This window comes from Megalobrama amblycephala, linkage group LG16 (genome assembly GCF_018812025.1).
Source record: "Megalobrama amblycephala isolate DHTTF-2021 linkage group LG16, ASM1881202v1, whole genome shotgun sequence".
Lineage (NCBI taxonomy): Eukaryota > Metazoa > Chordata > Actinopteri > Cypriniformes > Xenocyprididae > Megalobrama > Megalobrama amblycephala.
In genome coordinates, this window is record NC_063059.1 from 9510963 (window position 1) to 9534131 (window position 23169).

Here is a 23169-nt window from a genome sequence, read left to right on the forward strand (position 1 = left end):
AATGGAGTGAACAATGGATGGATGGATGGATGGATGGATGATTGACTGAACAATAGATGGATGGACTGAACAATGGATGGATGGATGACTGACTGAACAATAGATGGATGGATGGATGGATGGATGGATGATTGACTGAACAATGGATGGATGGATAATTGACTGAACAATACATGGATGGATGATGGATGGATGGATGGATGGATGGATGGATGGAATGTATAATAGATAGATGGATGGATGGATGGATTAATTTAATAGATGGATGGATTGACTGAACAATGAATACAGATAGATAGATAGATAGATAGATAGATAGATAGATAGATAACAATGGATGGAAGGATAGATAAGAAGAAATGAATAATGTGCTTATATTATTTTTTAGGGTTTGTTAGTCTGTAGTAATTATAATTAGTTGTTTATATGTGTCATATCCTCAGTTTAGATAGCTATGTAAACATGTGTTAAACATGCTAGCTCTTGCCCTTTCCCTGCAGTGAATCATGCTCTTCAGTGTAAAAGGATAACAAATTCCCCAGAGAACACATGCTATTATGTGTGTGTGTGTGTGTGTGTGTGTGTGTGTGTGTGTGTGTACATCCCACCTGTACCTCAAGAGTTCATTGTGTTTTTTTTTTATAAAGAACAAGCTCTCAAGAGGACAGTATGAGATTGTGTGAGACACTCATCTCTCTCTCTCTCTCTCTCCCCATCTGTCTGTCAGGCAGTCTCTCTGCTGTGCTGAAGGATGGATTCAGGCGAAGACGAGTGCACCCGTTTCCTACAGTACGTGGAGGACAGTGGTCTGAGGGCGTATGACGAGCTAGTAATCCAGAACGCCTCGGACATCGCCCGTGAGAGCGACCGCGTCCGCAACCACGCGCACTGGGCATACCTACAGGAGAAAAACCAGAAGAAGAGACGGCAGGAGGAAGCTATCAAGAGGTACACACACATGGCAAGAGATAGACTGATGTCAATGTGAATACTGCACATAAGTAATGCTATTGGCTATTACTCTTCTTCATACTCAGTGATTTGAACAAACCCCTAAATCAAAGTATTTATAATTCAGCTGCAGCCCTTCTTTGCTAGCTATTAAAGTGTTCAGACTTTTCTGACTTTTCACCTGGCAAACAATAAAACAGAGAGAAATATCCCAGAGATACACACTGAAGGATATTTAGGAACAAGAATGTCATGGAGATCTAGCAACCACCCAGAATGAAGCATCACTCAAGAAAATGTAAAAGTGTAGTTAATATTAATGCTACAAGTATGTTGTGCTCTTTAACATTTGTGGGCAACCACATGTGCAGCAAGAGAGAGAGAGAGAGAGAGAGAGAGAGAGAGAGAGAGAGAGAGAGAGAGATAAAGGTCACTGGTCCTGAGCTCGTAAAGTCAATGAGGAAATAGCTGGATATTAGAGAGACAAACACAGAGTCAATGAAAACCTTTGGCCATTATTGTGTGTGTCTGCGAGCGAGAGCGACAGAGAGTCATTTAGAACAGACAGTTCTGCCAATCTAATAAAAGACAGACACAAAAGGATGCTCTAATTTATCTAACGGCGGCCCGAGGTGTGAGTTTGTGTGTGTAATAATATTCCACTGCATTTGTATTCTCCTTTATTGTTATTTTGACTTCTGTAGCTAAATTTGGATCCACAAAATGTTGTATGCAACCCATTTTACTTCAGTAATTATGTATTTCTAAGGGGAAAAGTATTTTAAAGTGCCCCTGTGGTGAAAATCAAGCTTTTAATGTTGTTTATGTTTTTATGTTTTTTAATATGCTTTAAGACAAACCATGTGCAAATTCATAAGTAAACACCATGGCTGAGTATTTTCTCCTTAAAAACTGCAGTGAACCAAAGACGGTCTCAAAAACACGGTTTGAAATCGCTGGTGTTACAAACTATCTTGTAACCAATCACGTCAACGTGTGATCGTCAGTGAGTGGATCTCTGAACTGGTGTGAGTGAGTGGAGGCGGGGCTAATTAGCATATTCATAGATCTGTGTATACTAAATGAGGCAAGGGTGTAGAGTTACATTCAAGCTATTTTTTCAAGGGAAAAACGTTAAATATATGCAATTTGGGTAATTAAAGATGAGTTTTAAGGGATAAAATTGTTGACTACAGGGGGACTTTAAATGATATATATTCAAGTGTAATAATATATAGCAAATCTCGGCTGCATGACTTTTTATATCTTCACAAAATGTAAATCGTATGATCACACAGCTCTCAAGTTGGACATATTATATATTATATCCAACTTTATTCACATACATACAATACACTACACAATACAAAATACACTCACATATCGATATAAACTACTATATAGCAAATCTCAACTGCTTAATTGCTTTTATCGTCACAAAATGTAAACTATATATCTATCTTATATCATGATATGAGTAATTTTATTTCACGATAACGATATATATCATAATATAGTTATTTTTGCTTTAAATAAAGTTTTTGTTATATATACATATACATATATACACATATATACATTTTTGATACCATTGAAATTTCATAAATATCATCACTCAACTAATACCACCCTAACTACTATAAGAAAAAAACTGCCAAGCTTACTGAAGACAAGTAAACAGTCAGTGATAAAATAGAAACAAACAAATTAATTACAAGTAAAACTACAATAGAACAAAGACAAATGAAATAGACCTACCTGAAAAACGTCAAGCACTGGATAGGCCTATAAATAGGCTGGTACTACATAAATTGTATAAAAAATATACAAAAACACTGAATAGTCTTCACTGTGTAAATTAAATGTACATTTATTCTTATTAAAGTTACAAAAGTGATTAAGTCAAGAGCAATGAGATTGTTTGATTAAAACATTAATGGCCAGGGTTGCCAGGTTTTCACAACAAAACCCACCCACTTGCTACTCAAAACTAGCCCAATCGCGTTTCGTGGGGGTCAAGCGGAAAAAAGCGCATTCTGGGGGGTAAAATCCGCGTTTTCGACAGGGTTCCCCTGGTAAAATTCGCATTCCAGGGGCTAAATATTATGTTATTTGGGGTCACTTCAACTCGTGGACATGAAAACAACCCACGGCAACAGTGTAAAAGTAGCCCAATTCAGCGGGAAAACCGCGGACTTGGCAACACTGTTAATGGCACAGACGGCAGCTGATATATTAGGCTGCTGTCACTTTGAGACCGAATGCACGGATCCAATATACTGATACGCGTATGTTTTCTTTCTCAACTGTTCATGTTCACTTAGCCATAAACAACTCTATGTTATGAGGATACTGGCAAAAACTGGCATTTTGACATGTAAATGTGTGTATTTGACCATTTGAGCCCAATAAGGCGCAAAAAAGAACTCAATTCAGTACTCACACACTGTATGAGCAGCGGCTTTATGTGCGCACTGCTTATTGTGCTTGAATGGCTTAAAAACATATTCAAATGTTAAGCTTTCGGGATAGCGCAGCACAGTTTCGTCACATGTGTGTAACCCTGATAGAGACGATAGTCCATAATCTCTACTGTTTGACAAATTTCTACGGGTTATTCGTGTCTACCGGTATATCACCCACACCTAATAAGGCATGAAAATATTACGATATTATAAAGAACATCATGATTTTCTGTAAAACTGCTTTGAAACAATGTTGTAAAGCGCTATATAAATTTAACTTGACTTTCATTTCACATTCCTTTACCCTTTCTGCCTGCTTCATTCCACTTTTCCCCTTCCACTCTCTCTTTATCAGCATCTTGTCCTCTCAACCCCCTCATTTTCTCTTCTGCTGCCCCTTTAACCCTACATTTCCTCCTGTTTGCACCCTGTAATTGAACCTCAGATTCTTTCCTCCTCTTTAGCATCTCTCCGAGAGCTCTGAGAGTGCTGGCCCTCTTTTCATACAGCTTGGGTCCTCTTACCACAGTAATGGGGCATAAGTGGGGTGTTCTTCATGAGGAGAGGAGGTCAATGACACACACACACAGAGTGATCGAGTTCATCTGTGGTTTGTCTCTCTCTTGGAGGTGTTTTAGAGAGATTAAACAATCAGGATTACAGAATGCAGATGAAATTTCATCAATATAACTCATGAAAGAGGATCAAAACACACACATATAAACACTGACAGTGGGAGGGCCTAAAGTCACACCTCCTCAGCCTGGAGAGGGAAAAAACAGGGTTTGTCACCATGGAGACAGAGGGGTGAGTTTCTATGGCAACAGTGGGCTTGGTCCTCGTCTCTAAATTTAGACTGCTAGCCCCTGAGGACACATGCACTCCCTTGAAACACATAACAAAAGGCAGGTTTGGATGTGTCACTCAACTGTTATCACACACACATAGAGAAACCCATCCAAGGACACACACAATGAAAAATCTGGATCTGATGACCTTAAGGGAACTACATAATACCATAAATCCTGTTACAACTCACCTCACTCTCATATATGAGCGTGTGCATGTCGATGAGGCTTAAAATGAATTTGAATATGATTGGATTGGGAAATGAATATGAATTTATAGGCACAAATGTTCTATAGATACACCCACGCATGTTTCTCTGTATATAAGCAAAAATTATGTACAAGTATGTATTATGAGTTTTTTCTACAAGCAAACTTTCTCTGTTGTGGTGTTAAAACAGGTTGGTGAATCTCACAAAGAAATGTCCAGGTTATATTTCACCCTGATAACCATTTAAAAATAATAACAAATTATTATACATAAAAAACATTACATTTATTTTAGGATTTTTTTTTTTTTTTTTCAATGGGACATTATTTTCATATCATTACTGTAATAAAGTAATGAAAAATGTCATTTTTGTGAACTCAAAATAATAAACAATTCAATAAATCAAACAATTATGTCCAGACACTATTTCACTTTTTGTAAACTAATAATAATAACTAGAATGTACATTTCCTGAAGAAAATGTGAATGGTACTTGCAGTGGCAAAATTTGGCACTCTTGATTAGCACGATGCTAACATAATTACTGTCTTGCTAGCAAGTTTTTAGCAAAAAATGCTAACATGATTAGCATATTGCTAACATGATGCTAGCATGATTAGCATAATTTTCATGTCATTACTGTAATACAATAATTAGCAAGCAATTATGTCTAGACACTATTTCACTTTTTGTAAACTAATAATAATAACTAGAATGTACATTTCCTGAAGAAAATGTGAATGGTGCTTGCAGTGGCAAAATTTGGCACTCTTGATTAGCATGATGCTAACATAATTACTGTCTTGCTAGCAAGTTTTTAGCAAAAAATGCTAACATGATTAGCATATTGCTAACATGATGCTAGCATGATTAGCATAATTTTAATGTCATTACTGTAATACAATAATTAGCAAGCAATTATGTCCAGACACTATTTCACTTTTTGTAAACTAATAATAATAATAATAATAATAATACATATATAATAATATATATAATATGTACGTATTTTATAATATAATATTATATAGGCATAGGTGCTTAATTTTAAAAAAGTATGTGCTATGCAAAACTTGATGGTTCTAAAAGTAGGCTTTTCATAATGGAAAATTTCAGATTTTTTACTTTTTTATTCTGGGATAAATAATAACCTGGACATTCTTGACAGTAGTTAGATTCATCATAGTAGTAGTAGTAGTGTTTGTGTGTACATGTTTGCATCTTTACAGTATAGCAGAGGAAGGGTATGAACTGTCTAACACAGCTTTACAGATATAAATAATAATTCAATGTTCAATAAATTGCCTGGAAATAGTTTTGACATAGTTGCCATAGAAGCAGTCAGAAGCCCTGAAAGCAATTTAGTGTCTGACGCAAACCGCGGTCAATGGTATCATCTATGCTGACATAAACAGTGTCACTACGACCTGATGTAAATATCAACATTAAAACGAATGAGAAATGCTACAGAAGGGCGGTCTTTGAGGAAATAAATCTACAGACATCCTCAGATCAATAACATGGAGATTGACATATCAGTGAAGGTCAAGAAAAGGTCACTTTGATTGGTGCATTACCTTGGTAGAAGGATGAGAGAGAAAAACATATTACTCTAGCTGTCTCTGGATGAAAAGTCAAGACAAAACATAGGAAAAAAAGGGGCTGACAAAAACATTTAAAATTGACTCAAAGCATGCAAGGAAAAAATATTGCAGTATAAAGATTGGAGATAAGGATGAAAGGCTGATGTATTAGAGAAGGGCTGATGGGTGTGAACTGCTGGACAGGCAAAGACAGGAGTTTATTTACTGAGCTCTGATCAATACAGACAAACATAACAGTACTGCACACACACACACACACACACACACACACAGCATACAGAGCAGCTTCAGTCATACCTGCTTCTCTTTGCATCCACTGAGATTAGTTTATGTTTGAAACAGAAAGATAAAGTACAAAACCGTCAATACTGTATATAGATGCATGTATGCGTGTACAATATTCTACGTTCATCGAAGCCTGCAAAAATCAATGCATCCTCTGTATATACATATACAGGCAAACTAATCACTGCTAACTCTTTCCATCAAATCCATTAGCTTTAGAAATCCAAGCTTTGCCCTACTAACTGCTATTCTCAATGACCTTCATCCTTCACATACACACGTTTGTTATTCTATCATGGACAAGACCTTAATGTAAATCCATAATTTGAGTTGTACTGAGCGAATGAACTAACCCTACCCTTAAATCCTCACACAAACATTTCAGAATTTTAATTAAAGGGTTAGTTCACCCAAAAATGAAAATTCTCTCATTAATTATTCACTCTCATGTTGTTCCACACCCTTAAGACTTTCATTCATCTTAGGAACACAAATTAAGATATTTTTTTGTTGAAATCCGAGAGGTAGCCTATATGACTCGTCCATAGACAGCAATATACTCAACACTTTCAAGGTCCAGAAAGGTACTAAAGACATTGTTAAAACAGTTGATGTGACTACAGTGGTTCAACCTTAAAGGATTAGTTCACTTTCAAATAAAATTTTCCTGATAATGTACTCACCCCCATGTCATCCAAGATGTTCATGTCTTTCTTTCTTCAGTCAAAAAGAAATTAAGGTTTTTGATGAAAATAAAGTTTTCTCCTTATAGTGGACTTCAATGGTCTCCAAATGGTTGAAGGTCTCCAAACGGTTGATATAAATCTCATTTGTTTAAATGACCTCCGAACGAACAGGCGAATCTCAACATAACACCGACTGTTACGTAACAGTCGGGGTGTACGCCCCCAATATTTGCATATGCCAGCCCATGTTCCCAACATTATGAAAGGCATTAGACAAGGGCAGCCAGTATTAACGTCTGGATCTGTGCACAGCTGAATCATCAGACTACGCAAGCAAGAACAATAGCGAAAAATGGCAGATGGAGCAATAATAACTGACATGATTCATGATATCATGATATTTTTAGTGATATTTGTGAAACTTGTCTTTCTAAATGTTTCGTTAGCATGTTGCTAATGTACTGTTAAATGTGGTTAAAGTTACCATCGTTTCTTACTGAATTCACGGAGACAAGAGCCGTCGTTATTTTCATTATTAAACACTTGCAGTCTGTATAATTCATAAACACAACTTCATTCTTTATAAATCTCTCCAACAGTGTAGCATTAGCCGTTAGCCACAGAGCACTATCAAACTCATTCAAAATCAAATGTAAACATCCAAATAAATACAATACTCACATAATCCAATGTATGCATGCCGCATGCATGACGAAACACTTTGTAAAGATCCATTTTGAGGGTTATATTAGCTGTGTGAACTTTGTTTATGCAATGATTTAGGCAGACGAGAGCTCCGTGGGCGGAGAGCGCGAGCAATTAAAGGGGCCGCAGCCTGAATCGGCGCATTTCTAATTATGCCGCAAAAAATAGGCAGTTAAAAAAATTTATTAAAAAAAATCTATGGGGTATTTTGAGCTGAAACTTCACAGACACATTCAGGGGACACCTTAGACTTATATTACATCTGGTAAAAAAAACGTTCGATGGCACCTTTAAAATATCTTAATTTGTGTTCCGAAGATGAACAAAGGTCTTTTGGGTGAACTAACCCTTTAAGACATTATTCATTATGTTTATTAAGCTATTTCCTTGTGGGGGCCATTAGCTGCTCCCCACAATGTAAGTGATTTCTGGTTTTACTACCTTGTGAGGACATTCGCACAGACAAGCACCAGACTAGTCAGCATAAACTAGCCTGGATCAACATACTGTAGAAGTTCATGCTGGTCTAAGCTGGTCTTGTCAGCAGTAATTGTAAGCACTACACTACTGTGAACATCCATCAGCGAGGTGATAGTGAGCTAGTCTCCTACTGAAATGATGCCACATTATTTTCTGAGGATAATAGAGGATGTGGAGGCTTTAAGTGAGGGGGGGGGTTTGAATGAATACATGTTTTTTAGTCTCTCTGAAACACAAAATAACACACAAAGCACTCATGTGATGACAAAGCTGAATTTTCAGCATCATTACTCCAGTCTTCAGTGTCACATGATCCTTCAGAAATCATTCTAATATGATGATTTGATGCTGAAGAAACATTTATTATTATTATCAATGTTGAAAACAGCTGTGCTGCTTAATATTGTTATGGAAACGTTTTTTTTTTCAGGATTCTTTGATGAATAAAAAGTTTAAAAGAACAGCAATCAAAATATTTAGTGATATTCTAAAAGTACTGTCAGTTTTGATCAATTTAATGGATCCTTGCTAAATATAAAACTGTTAATTCCTTTAAAAAAAAAACTTTTGAGTGGTAGTGTATAAGTGATGGACAAAGAAAGAAATGAGAAGGTACGAGACTACGTTTGTTGGCGATTTAGTCTTTCAGCTGAAGTCTCAGTTTGTTTTCTGTCATGTGCATTGCAATGTTAATTGTTTCATCACATTAATCAGCACAAGAGAAAAAGTTAGGTGTGACTATAAATGACTGGCACTCAAGACTGTGTGAAGTGTGACAACTGAGAGGGAGGGAAAAATTGCAGACTGTACAAGAAAGACAAGACAGATGACAACACACATGGATGAAAGGATGGAAATAGAGAACGAGAGAGAGAGAGAGGATGTGGAGAGATGAGGGACGCTGGTGCAGTGAGGTTGGCAGACAGACTCTCAATCATTCTTTATGAACCACCACAGCACCACACCCTCCCCTCTGATTACACACTCACAGTCGGTGTGTGTGTGTGTGTGTGTGTGTGAGTGAATGGTTACTTAAAGCCAACGTGAGTAAATCCTGTCTGCCCTTTAGTATGATTAGTTTTCCTCCGAGAGAGAGAGAGAGAGAGAGAATTTGAGAGACAGCATTTGAACTGACTGCCCCCTTCTCTCTCGCTCTCTCTCTCTTGCACTTTCTCATGAACAGACAGATTAAAGTAACTCAATTTTTATGGAATATTCGGTGCAGAAATCATCTTAAAATCCAGCCAAATTGCTCTGAATTGGATTATGCAGAAATGACTTTTAGGCAAGATAGATTCATGAAGTTATGAGGGAACAGATAGATGGATGAAGTGAATTCGCCTTTCCTCGGTAACATCCTTACATTTCAAACGTGGAATATTTTGTCACATTTGTATTGCTTAATGCGATAGGTGAGATTTTCTTGGTCTCTTCTGCTCACGAAGATTTACTTCATTAAAAATACACTAAATATTGTGAAATATTATTACCATTTAAAATAAATGTTTTCTATTTTAATATACTTTAATATGTAATTTATTCCTGTGATCAAAGCTGAATTTTCAGCATCATTACTCCAGTCTTCAGTGTCACATGATCCTTTAGAAATCATTCTAATATGATGATTTGCTGCTCAAGAAACATTTCTGATTATTAACAACACTGAAAATAGTTATGCTGCTTAATATTTCAGGATTCCTTATGTTTGTTTGTGTGTTGTATTCTTTGCTAGTTCACATTAATGAATTTAGTACATTAATGACTAGTACAGAATACTAACATCTGTCATTTTGAATCAAAAAACGAAAACATTTTGCTCTATTGGAGTCAAAAGTTCATAGATGGGCAGAGCCATGGCTGAATGCAAATATAATACTTTGTGAAATGCTAAAGTAATACTGTTTCTCTCTTCAGGATTGGTGAGGATGTGGCGCGTGCGACAGAAGGAGGGGGATACGCAGGCAAACACTTTCGTATGGGCTTCATGACGATGCCGGCCCCTCAGGACCGAGTTCCTCCTCCCTGCGGCCTGGGCTTCACCGTACGCTCGCAGTCTCTGCACTCGGTGGGAGGGGGAGAGGAGGAGGGGAGTCCCACCTCACGAAAACAGCCCCCGCCCAAACCCAGACGAGATCCTAACACCAAACTCAGCACTTCCTCTGAGACCGTCAACACTGGGCTCAGCACGGGGAAGAGCGGGAAGGAAACAGAGAAATGTGACGGTAAATATTTGTGTATTTCTGTAATATGTTAACACTAGCTGCTGTATGCAAGCTTAATTTCGCATTTGGACAATTCATAATGCAATGCAAGCATGTCCAAAATCTCTCTCACTCTCTTACTCGCACATCAACCATATAAACATCACAGTAATGTTGTGAAATATTACAATATAAAATGACAGTTTTCTATTTTAATATAGTTTAAAGTTTTATTTATTCCTGCAATGGCAAAGATGTCACATGATCCTTCAGAAATCAATGTTAAAAATTGTTATGCTGCTTATATGGACGATGTGCTTATATTATAGAAATATTAAAGGGTTAGTTCACCCAAAAATTTAAATTCTGTCATTAATTACTCACCCTCATGTCATTCCACACCTGTAAGACATTTGTTCATCTTCAAAACACAAATTAAGATATTTTTGATAAAATCCGATGGCTCAGTGAGGCCTCCATTGAAAGCAAGATAATCAACACTTTCAATGGCCAGAAAGCTACTAAAGACACATTTAAAACAGGTCATGTGACTACAGTGGTTCAACCTTAATGTTATGAAGCGATGAGAATACTTTTTGTGCGCCAAAAAACAAAATAACGACTTTATTCAACAATATCTAGTTATGGGAGATTTAAAAACGCTGCTTTACGAATCTTTTGTTTTGAATCAGTGGTTCGGAGCACGTATCAAACTGCCAAAGTCACGCCCCCCAGTGGTGAACCATTGAAATTTCGAAACACTTATGATGTAATGAAGACCAGTTTACTGAAATCATGTGACTTTGGCAGTTTGATACGCGCTATGAACCACTGATTCCAAACAAAAGATTTGAAGCTTCATGAAGCAGTGTTTTGAAATCGGCCATCACTAGATATCGTTGAATAAAGTCATTATTTTGTTTTTTGGCTCACAAAAAGTATTTTTGTCACTTCATAACATTAAGGTTGAAACACTGTAGTCACATGAACTGTTTTAAATACGTCTTTAGTAGCTTTCTGGGCATTGAAAGTGTTAATTATCTTGCTGGCAATGGAGGCCTCACTGAGCCATCGGATTTTATCAAAAATATCTTAATTTGTGTTCTGAAGATGAACGAAGGTCTTACGGGTGTGTAACGACATGAGGGTGAATAATTAATGACAGAATTTTCATTTTTGGGTGAACTAACCCTTTAATATTTCTATAATATAAGCACATCGTCCATATAAACATCACAGTAAAATTGTGAAACATTATTGTGAATATTAACATTTAAAATGATTGTAGTAATGAATGGGGAGGGAAATGAATGAAGTAGAAATATTACTACAATCGCCATGCATTTCTTCTATAAAAAAAAACAAAACACACACACACACACACATGCATTCCAAGACTGAAAAAAGTGCATCTTTATTCTTTCTCATCACTTCACTGTTATATGCAAATCCCCTCTGTTCTGCCATCTCTTTCATGCATGCCTTATTCTCATGGATCATTACACATGCAGTGCCTCCTTTGAGCTCCACACACACACACAACAAACCCTCTTCCTCTCTGCAGTCCACATCACACAGAAGAGCTAAACAGGAAAAGTGGTAGATATTTTATAAGCATGATCACTCACTATATGAACATACAAACAGAAATGCACTGTACACCTACAGACCTATAAAGACGAAATAAAGAAATCATTTGTCTTGTTGGCAGTAAAGGAAATCTTGCTTTTTGCTTTACGTCAGGCTTTATTCTAGAAAAAACAGGCACATTAAAAAAATAATTTTGTATTTTTTTTTAGCTTAATCATACAAGATAAAATGTATGTATTTGTTTTACAGGGCATTTTATAAATGTTACAGTAAAGACTTTTAATTTTATTTTAAATGCTGATCTTTTGAAGCCTCTATTTATAAGAGTAGTGGCTGCTGAAAATTCAGCTTTGCCATCACAGGAATAAATTATATGGTAATACTTTACAATAAGGTTTTATTAGTTAACATTAGTTATCTACTTTAGGTAATATGACGAACAAAGAACGAACAACACTTTTACAGCATTTATTAATCATTGTTAATGTTAAAGGCACAATATGTAAGATTTTTTAGCAGTAAAATATCCAAAAACCACTAGGCCAGTGTTATATATTTTGTTCAGTTGAGTACTTACAATTTCACAAACGATTTGTAAATCGTGAGAAAATCGTGATTTTAACCAAGGCTCCGGGACTTGTGAGGAGTCGCCTGTCAATTGCGTTCCGGTTTTATTTTCTAGAAACCATGGAAACACTATTTTGTGAAGTAGCTAACATAGCATAATCAGATGCAGCTTTATTTTTAGTAACAGTAATACAGCATTTTCTCCATCATACAATACGTTTTAAAATTAATTGCATGCCATTTATCAACACAAACCATCCAGCATTTATTAATATGATATTCTAAAATCGATCTATCTTACTGCAGTGTGTCTCAAACAAGTGTCTCATCGCAGCCACCGAGTGAACGCACAGAGTAACGTCATAACATTTTCAACACTCTCATATGTATCTAATATGATAAACAGAGCTGCGTTACCTCATACTCATGACCGGAAAAGCGGAAGCGGCGAATGCGGCATAATAAAAGTTCTGCTCCTCGTTCAGCTCCCACATCACTCGCCCTGCTCTGCTTCATACTACAGTAATATTAATAATCTCATTCATGAACATGATTTCTGCCCGAGTGATGTCCCCATTCTTTTCCACTGGCGTTGAGGTAAAGACAACATTTCCCAAGATTTCGCGCTCAAACTCAGCGTTTTGAATAGGTGACCTTTAGCGGTGAAAATCAACATATTGCAGTATACTGCTGTATATTGTATTTTGGTCATAAGAGACAAGTGTAAAAAAAACCCAATGGACATATAATTAATTTTGAAGTTTTATTAAGTGTACAATAATATTATGTGGTTTTTATAATCAATTAACACTGCTTTGTCATTTTTTTACTAGATGGACAAAATTGATGACCAAAAAAGTCATTCGGTTTAACCAAAATTTCGGTTTTACCAAATGACGTTATTTTCAAATGATGCTAACAGGCTGATATCTAGCTAGCTAGCAAAAGGACAATCAAACATTTTATATTTAGTACAAGTTTTTTTAAATATTTCAACATTTTCCATGTTTTATAGCGGTTGTACCAAATGACCTGATGTTTCAGGACATGCGTATGAGCGAAAACATTAATTTTTCATGTACTTAAAAGAGAGTTAGTTACTTTGCTTCATGTGGTCCTTTGCAGGTGTCTGAATGATGTCACATCCTGTCACATTATACTGACCACATGACTTGATCCAAAATTGTCCCTTTATATTGGTTACTCCGAATGACATCAATGAAATTCATTTTTCCAGACATTTTTTCTCATAATAAAGAAACGACTTCCACACATAATTTTAATACCATTTTGCACTATGTTGATATATAATATTATAAAATCATGCCTGAATAAAAAATATATACATTTATTACATTTTAAGATATTTTAATCACAAATGAAATGGCTGTATTGGCCTACAGTTAAACCAAATGACCTTTTGACACTTCAAAATCTTTAAAATATTGTAGCAAAATATTATTAAAACCTTTGAGATTTAATAAAAGTGATCTAGTTGTACTACCTTACATACTTTGGATGTCATATCTTTGTCTTTTATTATTATTAAGGCCTGTGTAGACTAAAAAATGACCTGTCACGTCATTGACCCATATATATATAAAACATTTCTGAATATGGGTATAAGTGCTCCCCTCAGTGTCTATGACAGTAACGACAGAAAATAGCATTACCAAGGTGGCCATCGAGTGGTCTGACTTGCTTTGAGAAGGACTTGATACACACTTAACTGTAGCGCTGCACACTTGTACCCAGTAATGAGTCAGTCTTTTACATAACAGAAAATGGCTCTTAACATCACCGCACCGATAAAAGGTCAGCTCATATTCACTTTCACAGACACCTGTAAACACTCAAGTATCTTTCTAAGAACAAGTGACATCAACTCTTTCTCCTCCTCTGACTGGTCACCCTGAGCCAGCAAAACACTCTCATTGGTTGCTCGCAGGCTGCAGTGTCATTACGAACAGGGCAACCGTTGCCATGGGCAACATTCCGGGCCTAGGTTTTTTACCGGCAGCGACAGCTTCAGACAGAATCAACCAAGACACAGATGATGCCTCTTATAAACAAGTTCACGGCTACAAGGTCGACAAGCAGGAGACTTGAGTCGTGTTGCGCATACACATCACACACACAAAGATGTGATGTAATCTTCCACTGGTGGGACAAATCATGTATACATACACATTTTTCTATTGTAAGCTTATGCAGACAAAATTTTCACACACATCCTGCAAAATAAACTTGCTGGTCTAGGCTGTTTTATATTATACAGTTGAGCAAATTCCCCAACGGACTTTACTATTCCACACACACACTCATTTCCACACACATTAGCCTTCTCTTAACCCTTAACTTGATCTTTACTGATCTCACTCAGAGAGCTGAGCTTTCAAAGTGCTTTTCTTTCAAATTCAAAGCAGAAGCACACATTACAACATACCTAACCCCACTCGAGCACTTGACCTCATTTTACAACGTTAGCAACCTCATTTAGAATACATTAACCCTTAATACATCAACCAGCTCTTTGCAGTGAAATCTGAAACGAAGCCAATCTCACTGTACTATACAGCACATCATCCTTAACCTCAAACATATGCAGCCTCATTTTGAAGTATACTAATATAGTATAATCAGCATCATTACTCCAGTCTTCAGTGTCACATGATCCTTCAGAAATCATGCTAATATGTTGATTTGCTTTACCACTTCAAACACATATAACCACTTATTTCCCCATACATTTGTACTCTTTTCTGCTTTCATATCATGCCCAGAGCATATATTTAAAATCATACAGGATCATAAAGTCTTGACATTCGAGTAATGATGTATACAGAGAGACAGAGAGATTGTGTTTTTGAGTTTGACGCACTTAGCTTGAGGCTCCGTGGCATTTCCACCATACCAAGGGCCACAGATAATTCCTCCAGAGGAGGCTCAAAGAGCTCAACATCTCTCCTCCTTCTCTCTCTCTCTCCCCTGAGCTCCCACACTACACTTCCCCCATCTCTGATCCCCCCTTTACTATCGTGCCTTAATTTCCCACCCCACTTTGGCACCATTTCTTGTTTTGCTCATTACTATCCTGTCTTTTATCTCACTCATTTACGCATTCCCTTTCTCATAGACCCGCCCTCTTTTCTTCTTCCTGTTTAATTTCCAAATTCATGCTATAGAAAATTCTCTCTCCATCTGTCTTCTCTCCTTTTTCTACTCTTATGACTAGTTTCTACCAAGTGGTACTGTTCAGTACAGTACAGTACGCAAATTTTGCTGTTTTCCATTACCGCACTGCTTTTTTGGGACCCTTCCGTTGGGGTACCTACTGTACTGTACTGAACTGTACCGTACCGCTCAGTGGAAACGAGCCATTACTGTGGTGGTACCATGGTATGATGAAGGTATTAGATGGTAAAACAATGGTACTTTGATATATATCATAGTACTGATTGACTACCATGCTCATATACCATGGTATATACAAGGTACTTCAAAGTAATATCATGTTAAATGTCTAAAAAACATGGTATAACCAAGGTCCATGTACAAAAAACATGGTAATATCATGGTACTCAGATGGTAAAATCATTGTACTTTGATAAATACCACAGTACTGAATGAATACTATATTCATATACTTGATATTTTTACATACAAGATACTTCAATACAGTCAATACCATTGCATAAATATGTCCAAAAACATAGTATAACCAAGGTATATGTACAAAAAACATGGTAAAACCATCGTACTCTACATATGTCTGATTATATATACTTCTTTTTTATGTACCCTCCATATGACTCATACAAAAAAAAAAAAAAGGTTTTGCCATTATAAAGGATTAGTTCACTTTCAAATGAAAATTGTCCTGATAATTTACTCACCCCCATGTCATCCAAGATGTTCATGTCTTTCTTTCTTCAGTCGAAAAGAAATTAAGGTTTTTGATGAAAACATTCCAGGATTTTTCTCCATATAGTGGACTTCAATGGAGCCCAAACGGTTGAAGGTCAAAATTACAGTTTCAGTGCAGCTTCAAAGCGTTCTACACGATCCCAGACGAGAAATAAGGGTCTTATCTAAAGAAACCATTGCTCATTTTCTAAAATTTTTTTAAAAATTGTATCGTTTTTAACCATAAATGCTCATCTTGAACTAGCTCTCTTCTTCTCCATTAGAATTCCGGCAGTGTAGACACTGCTAAGTGTATTACTGCCCTCCTCAGGTCAAAGTTTGAACTAAATTGTTATATACTTGCACTAGCATATTATATATGACAATTTAGTTTAAACTTTGACCTGTGGAGGGCAGTAATTCACTTAGCAGTGTCTACACTGCTGGAATTCAAATAGAGAAGAAAAAGAGAGCTAGTTCAAGATGAGCATTTAAAGCATGGTTAAAATTAAATTTTTCAGAAAATGAGTGATGGTTTCTCTAGATAAGACCCTTATTTCTCGTCTGAGATCGCAAGAACGCTTTGAAGCTGCACTGAAACTGTAATTTTGACCTTCAACCGTTTGGGCTCCATTGAAGTCCACTATATGGAGAAAAATCCTGGAATGTTTTCATCAAAAACCTTAATTTCTTTTCGACTGAAGAAAGAAAGACATGAATATCTTGGATGACATGGGGGTGAGTAAACTATCAGGAAATTGTAATTTGAAGGTGAACTAATCCTATAAGGTACTTCAATACAGTCAATACCATGGCATAAATATGTCCAAAACCACAGCATTATAGAAAATCCTCTCTTGATCTGTCTTTCCTTTTTCTACTCAAACTATGGTGATACCATGGTACAATGATGGTGTCAGATGTTAAAACCATGGTACTTTGAAATATATCATAGTACTGATTGGTTACCATGCATATATACCATGATATTATATAATATCATGGTATATGTGCATGGTAGCCAATATAATATATACAAGGTACTTATACTATAAGTATACTTATGGACTTACCAATGCAAATGTCCAAAAAACATGGTATTAACAATGGTACATATACAAAAATGTGGTAATATCGTCTATTATATCTCTTTTTTCCACCATGTGATTCCTCTTACAAAAAATACTATGGTGGTACTATGGTAAAGATATCTACCATGGTACATGTCCAAAACCTTGGTATTATTTGATACAGAAACTTGGAAGTGTAGTAGTGCCATATTTTTAAAAAAAAAATGTATATACCTCTGATTATATCCCTGTTTCTTCCTCCATTTGATTCCTGTGAGTGTGAGCAACTGTATGTTAGTGAGTGTTATCCTCCTCTATGCTGACCTAGTGTCAAGGGAACATGTATGTCCTATATATAACACTGATGGAGAGAGAGCTGGTGACATACATGCAAAACCTTAATAAATCATAACCAATGTTCTTTAAACAGCATCATATTAAACTTAATGACATGTGGCATCTGGTGTCCCTATAGGCGTATATCTGTGCTGTATATCTCATTGGCTAGGACTATTTCACCTCTAATTTAGAGAGAAGTCGATATAAGTGCATTATCATACACACACAAACACAGATAAACATCTATATTAAATCAGCAGTGTAATACTAGATAAGAGATGGAGCATTTGCTACATCCTCTAATGGGAAACATCATGAGGCGGTTTCTGCTTCAAAGAGAGATAGAGAGAGATGGATGTGCTGTGAGAGGAAGGTACATCATGCACCTGCTGTCCTCTGGAACACAGTGCCCTATATTTTGCCGTGTCACAGACATCAAATTCACTTATAACTCACGCGCACAAACTCACACACATACTGGTTCCCATGTTTTATGGGGACTTTCGATAGACATCATTATTTTTATGCTGTATAATCTATCCCCTACCCCTAAACCTACCCATCACAGAAAACGTTCTGCATTTTACTTATAAGCGGTTTTCCTCATAGAGACATTTGGTTCCCATAATGTAGGGAATACCAGGTACATACACTCACATTAACATGCTTTCCACAAGCACATGCCCACACACCAGACAGGATTCTGCTTCTGCAGCAGGGGGCATCGGCGCCAACCATAAAAAATGAGACCTAACCATTTGCTGAACAACAGCAGTACTATTTTTCCAAACCTCTGAAACGCAGTATCTTTAACTTCACACACAATGGCAGTTGCTGCATTGTGTTTATATGCATTTGTATGAATGTGTATTTCTACAGAGACAAAATAATTTTTTAAATCTAAACAAAGATTTACAACAAAAAAAACCAAGATTTTTGGAATATACAAAACACCAATACTTGGTGTTTTGCTGATTTGTAATTATTTTTGAAATTTACTAGCAATTTATGAGTGGAAACTGTTTAAAAGGAAATCCTACACCAAATGTTTTACAGAGACCTGCAGGGAAAAAAAAAATAAAAATAGAATTCATTCCTATATATTAATACATGGCCATGTTTTATTAATTTGTTCCCTCATTTTAGTTAAATCTAGCCAACTATTCACCTAAAATGTGGGAACAAATTCTTAATTCGTGACGATGATTGCTTGTTTTTTCCCCCTGAATGTCATCTCCAGGACACCATACTTTTCCGCCTCAGATTAAAAAATTTAAAAAAACGGTAATTGAGATCTTATGTTTCACAATATGACTTTATATCTTACAATTGCATTGTCCAATTTCTCTGACAATTGTAAATGTATTACTCACATTTGTGACTTTCTATCACACACAAAATATATAATTAACTTATATAATATGTATTATAAAATGGTTAGCTCTTGTCCTTGATTCTGAATTGGTCAATAGCTGTGTTTTATTCACGATAAACACGGCTATGACCGCTTCACACAACGGTTCTGTCTGTGTATCACTACACAACACCCTTAGCAACCACTCTTAGCAACGTAAACTGTATGTTCTCAATTGATATTGTTCATTGAAGTTACTGTATTATGTAGAAGAGTATTGTGAGAAAGAGTTCGAGTGAGCGAGTTTATTACCTGCATTCAGATTTAGCATTATCCTTCAGGTCAGTCCTATGTTCATAATAAAAATTCATAATTTATCTTGTCCTTTTAACAGTTTAGGGGTTTTCCCATGATTGACAGCGCTAGTCAAAGCATTTGTCAGTTGCGTCTTGTTCCGTGTTCACTACAATTCAGTATTTTCAATGTAAAAGTCTTCAATACTGACTGACACACTCATAAAGACAGTCTTTGCCGCCATCTAATGGCGTAATAATGCAACTTCTGTTGCTGTTCACGGTCAGGGACTGTTTTTTTCCGGTGGAAGGAAGGCTTTTAGCGAGACTTTACTTCATGAAAGTTGCACTGATAATATTTTTGGCTTTAATATTTGTATTGTGTGGTAACCGTTTTATAAGTAAGCAATAAGGTACTCGAGGCTAGTGCTGTATCGTGAATAAGTCACGGCTGAAGGGGTTGCTTACTTATATATAAATTATTATATATAACAATTTATTTGCAACCTTATATATTTTATCTTACTTTTGCTTTTTATATTGTCAGTGGTCACTATTGCTCATGTTGTTTTAAAGTGCTAACTTTTATCCAAAATGATTTGATTTCTGGATTTGTGCTTTGCCTTTGTAAATGGTTGTCAATGTGAACACCCATTTAAGGTTAGGATGCAGTAATTATAATCACCTAAATTTATGTTAGAAGTATATGGTAGGTTCTTACAAGGTGTACAAGTTTGTGTGTAAAATTGCTGAGAGAATGCAATCCACTCTGTCCTCTTTCTGTCAATTGTGTGAGGTACTGTGATCTTTCTCTGAATGATAAGTTAAATCATTTTGTCATTCTTGCTGACTTTTCATCTGTGTATCACAGAGTTCAACCACAAAGCTGAAATAAACCCCTGTCATGTCCTTTATATAACAAAATGCCATCCATCCACACACACACACACACACACACACACACACACAGGGATCCAGAGTCTCTAGAGAATGACGTAATTATAGCTTCAGCCAGCTTTACGGGAGATTAAAAATTAGCATGCATCCCATGCTGCCCCATTAACTATTACTTGCACTTGCTGTTGGCAAGAGACACACTAATAGACACAAATACAAAAACACACAATGCCCTGCCATTGCTGTAGGAAACGGGTCAGTCAAGTTGCCCTTCACTGAGCCTAGCTGAGGTGATGTGGGGAGAAATGACAGGAAGATGGAGCACGAGTGAGTAAACAAGAGGGGGAGGGCGGAAGAGAAATTGAAACAGTTGCTTTTCACTGAGATGATTAGTCAGGAAGAAATTCATTCATGAAGTTAAAATGACCTAGTTTTCTCCACTCTAGTTTTTTTCACTGCCCTCCAGTGTCAGAAACTGCCTGTTTGATTATTCCATGAACTCCTCCCACCACATACAGAAAGCAAAGCCTAGCTACTCTACAAACTAACATCGCCAGTTACTGACAGTAGCACACTCCAACTGCCCGATAGCACCCTGCAAAGTGTACTTCACAGAGTATTCAGCAGAGGCGATTCTAGGATTTCAATATTAGCGGGGCCAAAGAGGGTATGTTATAAAAAATGAATTTAATATATTGTTTTTTTATACTAGGGTAGGCATGAACAATACAGTAGGTTTTATACTACCTATCAAGTCAGTCCCTGAATACTGAATTAATTTCTAATCATTTTAAACAAGCAACTAATATTCATTAAGAATACAGACAAACTTTATATTACTGTATTTGTCCAGATTGGCAATCAGTGTACTTTTTTTTTCCAACACATGTAATGTTTTAATCACTATAAGTAAAATTAACTTTAAAGAAGATCATTTTCATTCATGGAGATAACATGGAAAATGTGCCATGCTTTAGTGGAGGATTTCTGTCACAAACACACTTAGTTTTAACATGAAAATAAAAAATGAAATTAAAGCTGCAAGCAGCGATGAAAGGGCCCTTGCACTTGGGGCCACCACCACCCGTTGGCCTTAGGAGAACTGTGAACAGTGGTTGACACGCTTGTAAGCGAGTAAATACAGGAGAAATATGGCAAAGTCATTTGGACGTGCCACATTTCCTGATGCCAACAGGTGGCGCTTTGACTCTTACTTAATATTGCCATGTAGATGTCTTTAGGCCAGGACTATTATCAAACATGTGAAGTTTGGAGCAGATCGGGCATTGTATGCCTGAATTACAACAACTTCCTGTTTTGTGGCGTTAATCACAATTAATTCATTCAATCACGTTAATTTCTTTAGCACTTAGTCAAGTGTTGCATGACTTCTAACATGTTTGGTACTTCATGTCATGTTTAAATGTGTTTCTGGGAGTGAGTTACAGTGTAAAACATGTCATTTCCTGTTGCCCAAAGGTGGCACTATGACTGTAACTGAATATTGTTATGAAGATGTCTTCAGGCCAGGACTCCAATAAAACATGTGAAGTCTGGAGCAAATTGGACATTGTATGCCTGAGTTACAACAACCTCCTGTTTCATGGCGAAACATCAAACTTTGTCAGGCCGCCACGGACATGCCCTTCAGTGAAAACTCAAAATATTTGCAATTTAATGTCACAAAAGCCTTTAGATTAGACTGACCAAATATGATGTTGATCTTATTAAAGCTGTAGGAGGAGTTCGTTAAAGTACAACATCTGGAAATGACAAAAACTGCAAAAATTTTGCAGAGAAAACTCAAAATATCTCACTTCCTGTTGGGTTTTCAGACTTTTTTGTAGGTATTGGGCTGTTAGATGTCTATCAAATTTCATACCTGTACATGAATTAGGTGGCGCTATCAAGCCATTTTGCCACACCTAATTCTGAAACCCAAATCAGATGTAAATTTTCACCACTTCTGACGCATGTGCAAAGTTTCATGAGTTTTCGAGCATGTTTAGGCCCTCAAAAATGCGATTCATTTCAAAGAAGAAGAATTGACCGAGCAATTACAATAGGGTCCTCACACCATTGGAGTGAACCCCTTCAGCCATGACTTATTCATGATATAGCTTTAGCCTTGAGTACCTTATTGCTTTTATAAAACGGTTACCACACAACACAAATATTAAAGCCAAAAATATGTATCAATGAAGTAAAATCACTAAAAGCCTTCCTTCTGCCAGAAAAAATAGTCCCTGACCGTGAACAGCAACAGAAGATAACGTACATTATTATGCCATTAGAGTGTGTCAGTCAGTAGCGAAGACTTTTACAATGAAAAGACTGAATTGTTGTGAACACGGAACAAGACGCAACTGACAAATGCTTTGACTATCACTGTCAGTCACGGGAAAACCCTTAACTGTAAAAAGGACAAGATAAATTATGAACTTTTATTATTTTTATGAGAGGACTGACCTGAAGGAAAATGCTAAATCTGAATGCAGGTAATAAACTCACTCACTCGATCTCTTTCTCACAATACTCTACTATGTAATAGCGTAAGCTTCAATATCAACTGAAAACAAACAGTTTACGTAGCTAAATACCGCTTTTTGTCATGAGCATTTAGAAACAATTTGTATGAGACAGTTGTTGTCAGATTTCATTGGTGATTTCAAATATGAAATTTAATTGAAAGCTTGGTAAACAGTTTTAGAGAATTT

General features: G+C 36.4%; 1 protein-coding gene across 1 annotated transcript in view; it reads left to right on the top strand.

Annotated features, from left to right (window-relative positions):
* Positions 1-23169, top strand: part of nyap2a (neuronal tyrosine-phosphorylated phosphoinositide-3-kinase adaptor 2a) — a 57614-nt gene that overhangs the window by 9348 nt on the left and 25097 nt on the right. The window contains exons 3-4 of the mRNA XM_048161453.1: positions 728-948; positions 10150-10457. Of these exons, the coding sequence (XP_048017410.1) occupies positions 752-948; positions 10150-10457 (505 nt within the window). The 5' untranslated portion in view covers positions 728-751. The remainder of the gene's footprint in view (positions 1-727; positions 949-10149; positions 10458-23169) is intronic.